At 35.3% G+C, this 11555-nt stretch overlaps 1 protein-coding gene across 1 annotated transcript; it reads right to left on the bottom strand.

Moving 5' to 3' along the window:
• Positions 1-92: 92 nt before the first annotated feature.
• On the bottom strand, positions 93-7747 carry Elp4 (Elongator complex protein 4). The gene is made up of 7 exons (XM_089631630.1): positions 7380-7747; positions 4349-4384; positions 4052-4167; positions 3711-3960; positions 1566-1846; positions 883-1117; positions 93-298 (listed from the first exon to the last, which is right to left on the bottom strand). Exons 1-7 carry the CDS (start codon positions 7471-7473, stop codon positions 216-218), a joined length of 1095 nt encoding a protein of 364 aa, XP_089487756.1. The 5' UTR covers positions 7474-7747; the 3' UTR covers positions 93-215.
• Between the last annotated feature and the right edge of the window lie 3808 nt (positions 7748-11555).

The raw sequence follows: 11555 nt of genomic DNA, 5'->3' as shown, positions 1-11555 counted from the left end.
AAATATTAAAGGGGAGAAAATTTGTACGACAGGTGGAAATTTTGTGTAAAGTTTTGTGTGTAATGAAGCGGACCCTTTCAAGGACCGGACTACACCACTACTTCTGCCATACTTTGTAATTTGTCTATGTTTTTAAAATAAAAGTCTTGTTTGCAATAAAAAAATTACTTTATTATAATAATATTTTTATTAATCATTATTGGTGCACCATTTTCTTAGAAGTCTATTTTACTGTTTCCAGATCCTCCACAGCTTGATCCCACATCATCCTGTTCCCTCTCGCTTGAGTTTTGTAGTTCTGTAAAGATGTGAAAACTCTATGAATGATCAATAAAAAAAAATATAATAAAATTCTGACAAGTGATAAGTGATAAGCAATAAGTTATAATTTTATAAATAATTAATATTAGGATAACTTATTGAAGCTATATTCAAGACACCATCTATGGGTCAATCACGTTTGTGGAAGAACTTTGCACTCTCATACAAAGATGGAAGCCAATGTGTAAATGGGAAAAGATTGAAAAATAATATTAATAACTCTCAAGGGAAGTTAGAGATTGATAAAAATGATAGAATTCAAGAAGGTCTCGGTAGCTCAATTGGAAGAGACGCCACTCTCGGATAGACCAGAGGTTGTGGATTCAACTGTATATTTTTATTTTCTGTGACTTATTTTGTTTCATATTTTTATTGCGAATTGTGGATATTATTATAAATGACCAACAAAACATATTACTTTCTCATAAGTACATTTTGATCGAAATTACAGTTGGAAACTATTGTGGTAATTTCACGCACTCTAAGGTCATCGGAGATATATCTGGTGAAGTTATTATCATTTATACAAGACTTTAGTAATATTTCATAAAATAAACAGACCTGGAGGAAGATGCAGCTTCTCAATTAAAAACTTTTTCCTTCTCAGTTTGAAGGCAAGATCCAGTGTAGACGGTATGTACGGGACCAGTGAATTGATTGAGGAGAGTTTAGGAATGTAGAATAGTCCGTGGTAGTCCCGGAGAACCGGATTAGATTCCTTATCAGTTCCCGCAAACGCAACTAACCTGACAGCGGAGTCCACTAGATGCCTTACATGAAGAACAGTATTGGAATTCTGCAAAAAAGTTCATTTGAATGTAAAAATATTTTAATTTAGACTCATAATAAAGATTAAAAGCAGTACCAAAGTTGAATGCTTCGAAAGTTATGAGAAGGTTAAAGGAATAATATTATTCTTCTGGTGCCCTCTCTTATCAGAGGATGGATGTCTTTAGGACAATGATCACCCTGCAGGATTTTCTTGTAATAACACCACTCACTTCACTTATTGCCAATATAAATCTATTTCTCCATAAGTCGTGTTAGGCCTCTTTTCGAGAGAGACAAAAGACAACTTCAGGAATTTGAGGTTATTGAGATTTATACTATTATTGTGGTAGGAGTGACTGCTTTCTACCAAAATATTATATACCTTCACCGTTGCTGCTGTCACATTTAAGTAATAATAGATTTTGCAAGTGAATAATTATATTGTTTTTTAAATTTTTAGTAAGTATATATACCCCAAAAAGATGTGTTGGAATTGTCATAAATACAACAGCACAAGCTGATCTCAAAATTGCTCTTAAGCAGAACAAGAAATTAATAAGTTCCTTTCCTTCTTCAAAAGAATCACGCCCTGCGTCATGTTTCTCAAAAGCCTGCCAAAGAGGAGATCCCAGAGATTCAATACCAATCCTTAGTACATTATTATTTGCGTCAGTATTTGATTTATGAAAACCTCCTTTTTGGATTTCATTCTTAATGAAAATTAGGAGATCGTTGTATGCTGTATTCCCATTGCCTGAAAATGAAGAAGATTGATTTGGTAGGGTTATTTGCATACTAGTAATATAAAACTATTATGTATAATACTAATTTAGTATCTATTGAGTAATCACAAATTCAACAGTTTTACAATGTCATTTAACATTTTATAATTGACTGAGTGTAGCGAAGTTCTGTTTTAACTCGAGCGCTTTGCATTTCGTCTGTCTGCACATTTTTTTGTGTTTCATGTCCAGACATTCCTGTCAAGATAGTGGCCATGTTGGACACAATATGCGAGGTCTACAGAACTTCTACATAGTTATAGCAGATTTGTAAATAACAATGACTCATGTATTGTTTTATAGCACTAATGAAGTATTGAATTCTGTATGTTTAACCGGTCAGCAACGTAAGCAGATATACACGATAAAATAACGATAGCAGTCAAGTACAATAAGCGTGTTTACACGTCAACGCGTGTGTTTCCACAAAAATCGTCATAACTCCGTTATTCTTCTAGTGACATCCCTAAAACAAAAAGTAGAATATTCGTATTGAATGAAGCTTCACATCTCTATTCAAAGTTATCCATAGAAACCCGTAAAAAGACCTACTCAGTGGAAGCAAATTTTACCCGCCAAATCGTAAAACGACGCCAAGAAAGCCGTTTGACGTGCCGACCCGCCTCGCAAGTTTAATTATTTTTTTAAAAATATATTTTGTATGAAATGGTCAAAAAGTGAAGTGACAGAATTGTTTATTGTACATTTGTACGATGAAATAAGTGTTTTTTTTTTACATTATCCGTGATTTTAGTATCGTTTTTACATAAAACATTACAGGTGAGTCATTTTTACAATTTTTTCATGTTTCCATTCTAAATTTAAATATTTACAAATGTTAATATTTATTTATGATACAACAATTTGAAAGCCTATTTTGTAACCTTTCTAAAACAGTTTTTACTATTCGGCTCCGTTCAGTAATGTTTCATTTATAGAGCTTTGATTGTGAGGCGGTAATAACACAACGTTTTCGTGAAATTGACATTTCGGTAAAGACATCTTAGCTTCAAGTTCGCGAAAAGTCGGAGGGGTTAAACATAAACTTTAGAGGTTTTAAATTCTTTAAGAGGAGGCTACAAGCCAAAAATGTGTATATTCTTGGTATACCATATATTGTAGGTAATAGGCATTAAAATCGCTTGCAAAACGGAGTCTAGAAACATTCGATTTGAAGCAAAAAAGTGGTTTTTATTTATTTTGTAAATAATTTTACAAGAAAGCAAAAAATTCAATCAAGTGAAACTGTCACAGATAATCTTAGCTATAATACTGTGTTTTTATTTAAATTGTTTCCTTTACGCGTTCATACATTTCTATTGAAAAAATGTTTTTTTTAGTAGTTTATATTTATATTTTTTATTTTATTTTATTTTATTTTTTTATTTTTTATTTTAACTCCACACAGGAGGCCCTGTATTGAGTAATTTATTTTTTTATTTGTATTCTACTCAAGCGAAACAATAGAATAACCTTCAATTTATCTAAAGCATATATTTTGGTATTCGTAATGTACACCAATTCGTTATAAAGATTAATCAAAATAGTGATTTAGCATTAAGCTTCACCTTAAGTATAAATGTAAACTTTACTGTTAGATGATGTCATCAGACTTGCATTCTATGAAATGAAATGAAATGGCTCATCAGAAAATGATTTCAGTAAAAATATAAACACCCAGGACGTACAAAGTGCTCATATCAACAGGACCCTGCTCTAACTTAGGAAATAAGTACAGATAGAGAGCACCTACAAGATGCAGGAAATGCAATGAATGCAAAATGAATTAATGCATCTCTACACAAATAAAACATAAATGTGAAGAGGGGGACTTACAAGTATCAGAAATTGGTTTAAAATCAAATTTCCAAAGTGATTTGGAGCAGCTGTTAAGTAAAGCATTATCCATTCCTTTACTCAGATCATAATAATGACCGAATTGCAACTTTGTTCCTAGGATAGAATCCACAGGGGAAAGATCTTTATATCTCCACGCTATCTTAATGTCATTCTCTTCATTGCCTATGCGCTGGGGTTGTTCAGAATTATCTGACTCTAAGCTTGTTGGAGATGGTAACTCTGAAATCTAAATTTAAAAAATATTATATAGAGGAAAAGCAAAAACAAATTGTGATACAATTTTATATAAATAAATAAAAAAATCTTTTATACTCAACTATTTTGTCAGGATTTGTATCCAAAGACGCCAGTAAAATAGAATGTTTGCTGACCACTCCTTCGGCCAAGTAATATTTCAGCATAACTTTAGAATAATTTGCGTACTCATCTTCTTCTGAAAAGTTCATTGGAGAATTTAAAAAAATACACAGAGTTTTGAAGAAAACTCCTCAAAAGCTTATTATATTTATAGGGTATGAACAATTTGCCAAGAGAAAGCTTTGACTCAATAATAGTTTTCATTCCATGAAATTTAAAAAAAAAATTCCCCATTGAATATTCAACATTAAAATTACCAAGTAGAAAGATGCTTCCAATGGGGAATCCGCCACCTGAAAAAAAATGTACACATTATTTTTTTTTATAGCAAAAAATATTATAGCACTTTTAAGAATTTACAGAAGAAATTTCACTGAAAAGATTATTTCAGAAATAGTATACATAGTTTGATCGGTGGACGATAGTGAACTAAGTAAAATGATACTGTTAGACAGTAAGGACGTGCTAAAGGTTCAGACCTTCATACATTTCAACCCCTCAGGCCTCTGGTATATTGACCGTTATATTTTTTAAAGACGCTGTCAGAATGTCAGAGAATTTTTGTGTTTTTCAGCTTTGCAATAATATCCAAATAAATTGTATATTTCTGAACGTAACCGAAAACTAAAAACTGTTTTTGAAAGGTTATGAATTATCCTTAAAAATTAGTACTTAGAAATTAATGTTTAATTTTTGAAATATTATAATTTTTAGTGCAAACATAAAAGTTTAAAAATTGTACACCTCACGTTTTTTCATCTAAATAATGATAATTAAAAAACACACACACATGTTTTACTAGACAAATACATGATTAAGCCTCACTTTTGAACTGCAGGTGTACTTTTAATCAGTGGCAGCTCGTGACTTTTGGGTGTACTAGAGTGCTAATATTACAAAAAATGGCATTATGGATGTTGTTTTTGTATGAAGATTATCAGGAAATCCGCACTACTAATATTTCTATTCAATAAAGTCGTATTTTTCAACTTAGCACTCTATCGCACTCAAAAGCCACGAGTCACCACTGCTTTTAATTAAAGAATGGTCAGTAAACTTGTCGAATTCAGCGGCATGCAAATGCTCTTCAAAAAAACATCATTTGATTTCAACTTACATATCGAATGGAGACTACTATTTATGTCGGAGGTTTAAGTAAACATGCACAAAATAGGTTTTTAGGGTTTAGTTTGGGTTATTTTAATAATTTGTGCGTATTTCCTAACCTTCAAACATAACTTTGAGAAAAATGGAACTTTACTGCATCTTTTACCATCTCCCACATAAATAGTTCTTGTAGTAATTAAGATACCAAGTGCTATTTATTTATTTTAGCATATTAAGCGTGCAGCGGAATTCAACAAGATTAACTAGTGTTCTTATGCATGATTGGCATTTTGAGTTGTTATTTTTCCATCTCTAATTTGACTTATTTATGTGTAACCCACAAACAAAAACGGTAAAGTTTCCTTACTCCGCTTACTGCTAAATACACCAAAACTAATGAAGTAAACACCCAAACAGTCTACTTAAACATTTCAACACATGATTACTACATAAAAAAGGGCATGCATCAGCAAATTTCTAGCAATCCCTTCTTAGTCTAATTCCCATTCCTTATTTACAAACATGTGTTATTTACATTTATAGTGATTTACTCTTTCTTATTAAAACTGCGTATGTTTTACGCATGCCTATTTTATCAATACCTAATACTGTTGTTTAAACTGTTTTTTGATATGTTATTATTATGAGATTTAGACGCTACCATTTTGTAAATTTAAAGTTCCTACGAAATTCCTGTTTATATGTATGTAACTATATATGGAATGCTCCATGTATATATTGATATATACAGGGTGTATCGGCACGTACCCGACAAACTTTAACCAGCTTTTCCTTAGCACATTTGGAGTAAAAAATGTTATGGGCACTTTGCTGGCCGCTAACATTTTTTTTCAATTATAAACAAAAAATGATTAAAAAATCCACACTCGGTCACTGTCATTGGCATTGTTTCTCGTGTTCAACAGCTGTTATTAGCAAGTGTGTCAAAAAGCGTGTTCGCTCTTTCATAAACACTAAATAATAATAGCTAAAAATGAGACGAATGGTGCCATGACATTTCGTTGTGATCGTAAAAGCGCGCTAATGTAGGTACGTACGTATATTATTCAACGAAACTCGATAAAATATTGCCAGGTGGGTTTTCAAACTTTGACAAAGGATAAAACAGTGGTGACATGTGGTGAAAATATGAATAGTAAATTTTTTATTAAAAAAAAATGTTACCGGACAGCAAAGTGCCAATAACATTTTTTACTCCAGATGTGCTAAGGAATAGCTGGTTAAAGTTTGTCGGGTACCAGCCGATACACCCTGTGTATTTGTATAAATGTATGTGTATGTGTAAGCAAATATATGTACCCGCCTCAGTACAGAAATCTTCTAGTGAGGCGGGTTACTTTCATATTTGTAATATTGATCATGTTATTGCAATAAACGCCCGGGTTGCCGGCAATTAAAAACAAACAAAAAATAACAACAAAAAAACACCCATTTCAACTTAATTAGTACAAGAAACAACTGTTTATGTTGGGGGACATTTACAAAATAGATTATAAGGTTTTTAGTTTGAGTTATTTCAATAATTTGTGCATACTTAGATTAAAAACGGAACCTTACATAAAGCAATACCTAGCAAACACGGTAAAAGTCTAAATGATTTTTATCGGTCACTAAACAAGTGAAGAAATATTATATATGTATATAAATCTTTTGACTTCTAGGGAAGTCTTGACTTTACTTGTCACTAATGTCACTTCTAAATCTTTTTTTTTACGGTTTGGTATGTAATGGTAGTATAATATGTAAGTCCGTTAATAAATAAACATCACCTCATACTAACAAAATGAAAATAGTCTTTTCTTGTAGGTGCTATTTAAATAAGGTGTGTGTATTAAGAAGTAAGCAGTAAGCAGCGAGGAAACTTAACATTAAAAAAAACACTTGTTTACCAAAAACGTGTATTATCCATATATGGTAAGTACAAAAGCGCACAAAAGATGAAATATCAATCAAGCTGATTTACACTCCTGCGAGTAGTACCAATACATACTTCAATCCTGGTTCAAGCATTGTATTATTACACAAGAATAACAATAATCACCTATTTGTGTCACAGAGTGTCTAAAAAATATCAAAATCGTCATTCGTCGATACAGCATCGTGATAAAAGTATACCGAGAAAATTATGAAGAACGATCCGCATATTATGAACAAACTTACCAACAACATGATCTAAAGATGGTATTCCAGAGGAAATGAGTAATTGAGAATTTTGTTGGGATGCTTTGGTGCCGGGAATTTTTCTTGAAGACATTGTCTCACATCAGGTTATATATTTTGGAAACAATAATAAAACCACGATACTGCTGTCATCTGTCACTTTAACAATGTTGCCGATGTGCCTCAAATATACCACCAAATACCCTATAATATTAATAATACCTCCAACTTCTGACGTTTACCATACATTCTGATGGCAACCTGCTAAATACACGAGCGCCTCCTAGGGGTATGAGTTGTGCGCCTAGATTTTCTCAAACATTTTAATAGATTTGATGTAAAATTATATTCTTTATTTCACGTTAGTAAATTATAGAACACGAAAAAAAAAAATAGAAATCCCACATTCGATCTTACTGCTTTTTTGCTCAAGAATTAAACAAATATTAAATCGACTTTTAACTCTGTCTTTTATGGTTTAGAAAGGTAAATGTGAGAAATTTTACAAAAAAGATATCAATATATTTTATAATATGAATGAATGTAATTTATTAATATTATATATTAATAAATTACGAGAGACCCGCATTAATAAATGCTTTCCTTTAGCCCCTACCACAGGGCTGCCCAACCGACATAGCTCCCCTGTCTTTACACTGTACAGACAGGGGCGCTCTTGTGAGGTGTCACATTAAAAAATGTGTTGTGAAAATCAACATTGACGATGATTATAACATCAAGTTGAACACAGAATTCTACATGGAACTAACACAGCTTTGCTGAATCAACCTTTTTTATGATTATATTTTCATGGTTTAATCCGCGTTTTTACGCAACAAATAACATTATGTTTGCTAGGATTTAACGATATCATTTCACCAACACTGTCAACGTTTTTTGGCATCTTGTAAAATGACATTTTTTTGCTGTTTGTTCGTAAACTGAAGAACGCAGCCAACTTTTTTAAACATAAAAAAAATATTGATCAAAATACAGATTAGAAAGCGCAAAACACCGCCACCAAATAAATTCAATTTGTCTTCATTAAAAGGAATGTCGAAGTCAACATGCAACACCAGCTCCATATAGCGGCTAGAATTGTTAAAAAAATCCACCATTTCACTGGAGTTGGACGTATTATTAATATTATAGGGTATTTGATACCATGCATTGCCGATGAAACTGTATGTGATGGTATGCAGAAAAAATAAATCTCCCCATCGTTTTCGCCAAAAATCCCCAGATTCTAAAAATTCGGTACTTGAAAAATACGCAAAATACGGGGTTAAAACGGGCGTAACAGCTAGCAACGAGCGGGGTGGAGGAAGAATATATTTTTCTGTGATAAATAATGATTTGGATAAACTATAATACCATTCAATGACAGTTCATTAATACTTCGTACAAACTTTTGAATGTGTAATATTCATTTATATATCAATTGCTTTTAGGTTCGCTGTGAGAGTGATTTACATGCTTCAAGTAGGAGCTCTCTGGTAGGAGCCTTGGCAAGATAAGCCTAGTGATACCATTACTAAAAATTAGTGGTATATTGGGCTATAAGCGGATGATAGCTAGGACAACAATATTAGTTTATGAAAACATTCGAAATCCCCCTACCTACATATAATATTTGATAGATACAAACCATTTCACCAACTACGTTTCTTCACATAATCCTCTCCCTTTCTCCCTTTGAAATTTCAAAATTCCCCAGATTTGGGGATTTCTCCACAGACACACCATTACTGCTGGATGACGATTGTGACCATAGATATTAGATCTACCACTCACATCTATCGATAAGTACTGCCAACCTAAAAAAACATGATTCACATAACCAGGCTCTAGAAAAGCAGAAAGGTACGAAATTGGGTCCGTACCTGGGTTGTAAAAAAATAATTTAGCTAAATATTTACTGAACCACCACACTCAGGCACAAGAAGGAACTCCAGTGAAAAATGTTAGTCTCCAGTGGCAATGTATCCTGATTATATCAGTTTTATTATATATTATCATAAATAGAACTTGTAAACCATTTACGCAGAGCCTGTGGTTTATTTATGGCCTGGCTGCGGCTGCCACAGTCCAATATGGACGGGGAAATGTAATTTTTTTGTCTCGCAAGAAACGCTTTTTCGACTTCTCGAGTAAATTTCTGTGCATAGCAGTGTACTCACCTAACCGTGTAACATGTAACGTATCTGATACTGTATCAAGTGAGTACGTAGGCGCGAGCCTACTGCGAGCCGCTCGCGGGTGGAGCGCAGTGTGCTCGCAGCGACCCGCCGCTCCGACGGCGGTTTCACTGCGAGCACACTGCGAGCACTAAAGGCGGATCCGGGAGCTCGTAGCTGGATACGCGGTTACCGTGGACGAGCCGTACCCACTTGCAGATTGATACAGTATCAGTTACGTTACATGCTACACTCTTGGTGAGTACCCTGCTTATCGAAACACATTTTCAAACAAAATTCAGAACACAAAGCGCCGTCGTTATGATGTAATGGCTGGCAGCCAGGAATTCTTCAGCAGGGGACGGGAGAGGGAACGGGAGAGGGAACGGGAGAGGAAGAGGGAACGGCAGAGGGAACAGGAGGGAAGAGGGAGGGGAGAGAACGGTAGAGGAGGGGAGGGGATGGCAGAGGGTGGGGGTGGGCAGAGGGAGGGGAGGGCAGAGGGAGGGAACGGGAGGGGGAGGGAAGAGGGAGGGGAGAGGGAGAGGGAGGGTAGGGGAGGGGAGGGAGGGCAGAAGGTTGGCAGAGGGACGGCAGAGGGACGGCAGAGGAAGCGGGAGCCGGAGAGGGAGCGCGAGAGGGAGATGGAGCGGGAGAGGGAGCTGGAGCGGGAGCGGGAGCGGGAGCGGGAGCGGGAGGGGAGCGGGAGCGGGAGCGGGAGCGGGAGGGGAGCGGGAGGGGCGAATGAGCGTGAGGGGCGAGGGAGCGTAGATGGGCAATAGGAGAGAAACGGGTAGAAGGCGAGAGGTGGTGGGGTGGAGAGGGTTGCATGGGGAGGGTAGGGAGTGGAGAAGTGGACGGGAAAGAAGCAAGGATGGGAGTGGCAAAAGATGGTGGTAATAAGATGGGCCAAGGGTTCTAGCCAAGGGATGGGGCCAGTGACTCATGAGACAACAGTGGGACAATTAATGAGGGGAGGCAAGTACCCACTGATGTCGGAGCTTGCTCATGAATTTTTCATGCTCTCATTCAATGAACTTTTCAATCATTGGATCATGTTGAAACTCAACAAAATAGTGTGAATACAAACACAAAGAATGTCACAAAAAGGCCTAAGGTACCTAAATAAAAAAAACCACAGTAGCAAAGATTTATTTGAAGTTTTATTGCGATGCGATGCGATGCAAAGCGATGTGATGCGACGCGATGCGACTCGACACGATGCGACGCGACGCGAAGCGATGTGATGCGATGCGACGCGATGCGATTCGAGGCGAGGCCGTCAGGCGGGAGGTCAGCTGAGAAATAAGAAAAATAATTTATTAAAAATATAATTTTTTTAAACTGCGTGGATTGCCAATAGTATGAAACAAAAACGAAAAAAATTGCAGAGTGTATCAAATAATTATTAAATTTGAAGCCAGTAGGTTTTAAGATATTGAAAAAAATCTAAATCAGAAATAATAAAAAAAGAAGGTATAATTCGATGGATTTTTTATAATAAAGTTTGTCAGGAAAATTGTAGTAGAAGCGGGAAACTACTGAATGAATTTGTATCACATATATAACCAAAAATTTTTTTTCTTATCCGAGTATTTTTTTTCTCCGAGGAAATTAGCGTCAGTAATCCCTTCGGACACCGGTGCATAGTCGGTACCCAATTTTTGTGCATGGTTGACATTTTTCGCATTCGAGGAGTTCGTTTCGTTGAGGAGGAATGATTTGCCGATAGCTGTATTTCCTCTCTACAAGATGGGTATCAATGTTCACTTTTTCCTCTCCTTGATATGACCCTCCACACAGCATCCAGCATCATCCCAAAGATCATAGGCCCTGAGAGAAATTATTTTTCTTATGACCTTCTGTGTGGAGACACTGTAAAATTAATATTTTTTTAACGCTAAAGAGTTGAACAAAAATATTTCCAGCCGGGTGGGTCTACGGAATTGTATATCTTAAAAAGGCCTACAGAAATTTCCACGATTGTATATGTCGATCT

The sequence above is a fragment of the Hesperophylax consimilis genome, chromosome 5 (genome assembly GCF_061612785.1).
Source record: "Hesperophylax consimilis isolate HC1 chromosome 5, BYU_Hcon_1.0, whole genome shotgun sequence".
Lineage (NCBI taxonomy): Eukaryota > Metazoa > Arthropoda > Insecta > Trichoptera > Limnephilidae > Hesperophylax > Hesperophylax consimilis.
This window is presented reverse-complemented; position numbering and strand designations above follow the sequence as displayed.

Coding starts and splice junctions, on each gene's coding strand:
- Elp4 (XM_089631630.1), bottom strand. CDS start 7,473: ATGTCTTCAAGAAAAATTCCCGGCACCAAAGCATCCCAACAAAATTCT. Junction 1,847..3,710: donor TAAACCAATTTCTGATACTT/GTAAGTCCCCCT, acceptor CTTCATTTTCAG/GCAATGGGAATACAGCATAC. Junction 1,118..1,565: donor TTCCAACACATCTTTTTGGG/GTATATATACTT, acceptor ACTTTTTTGCAG/AATTCCAATACTGTTCTTCA.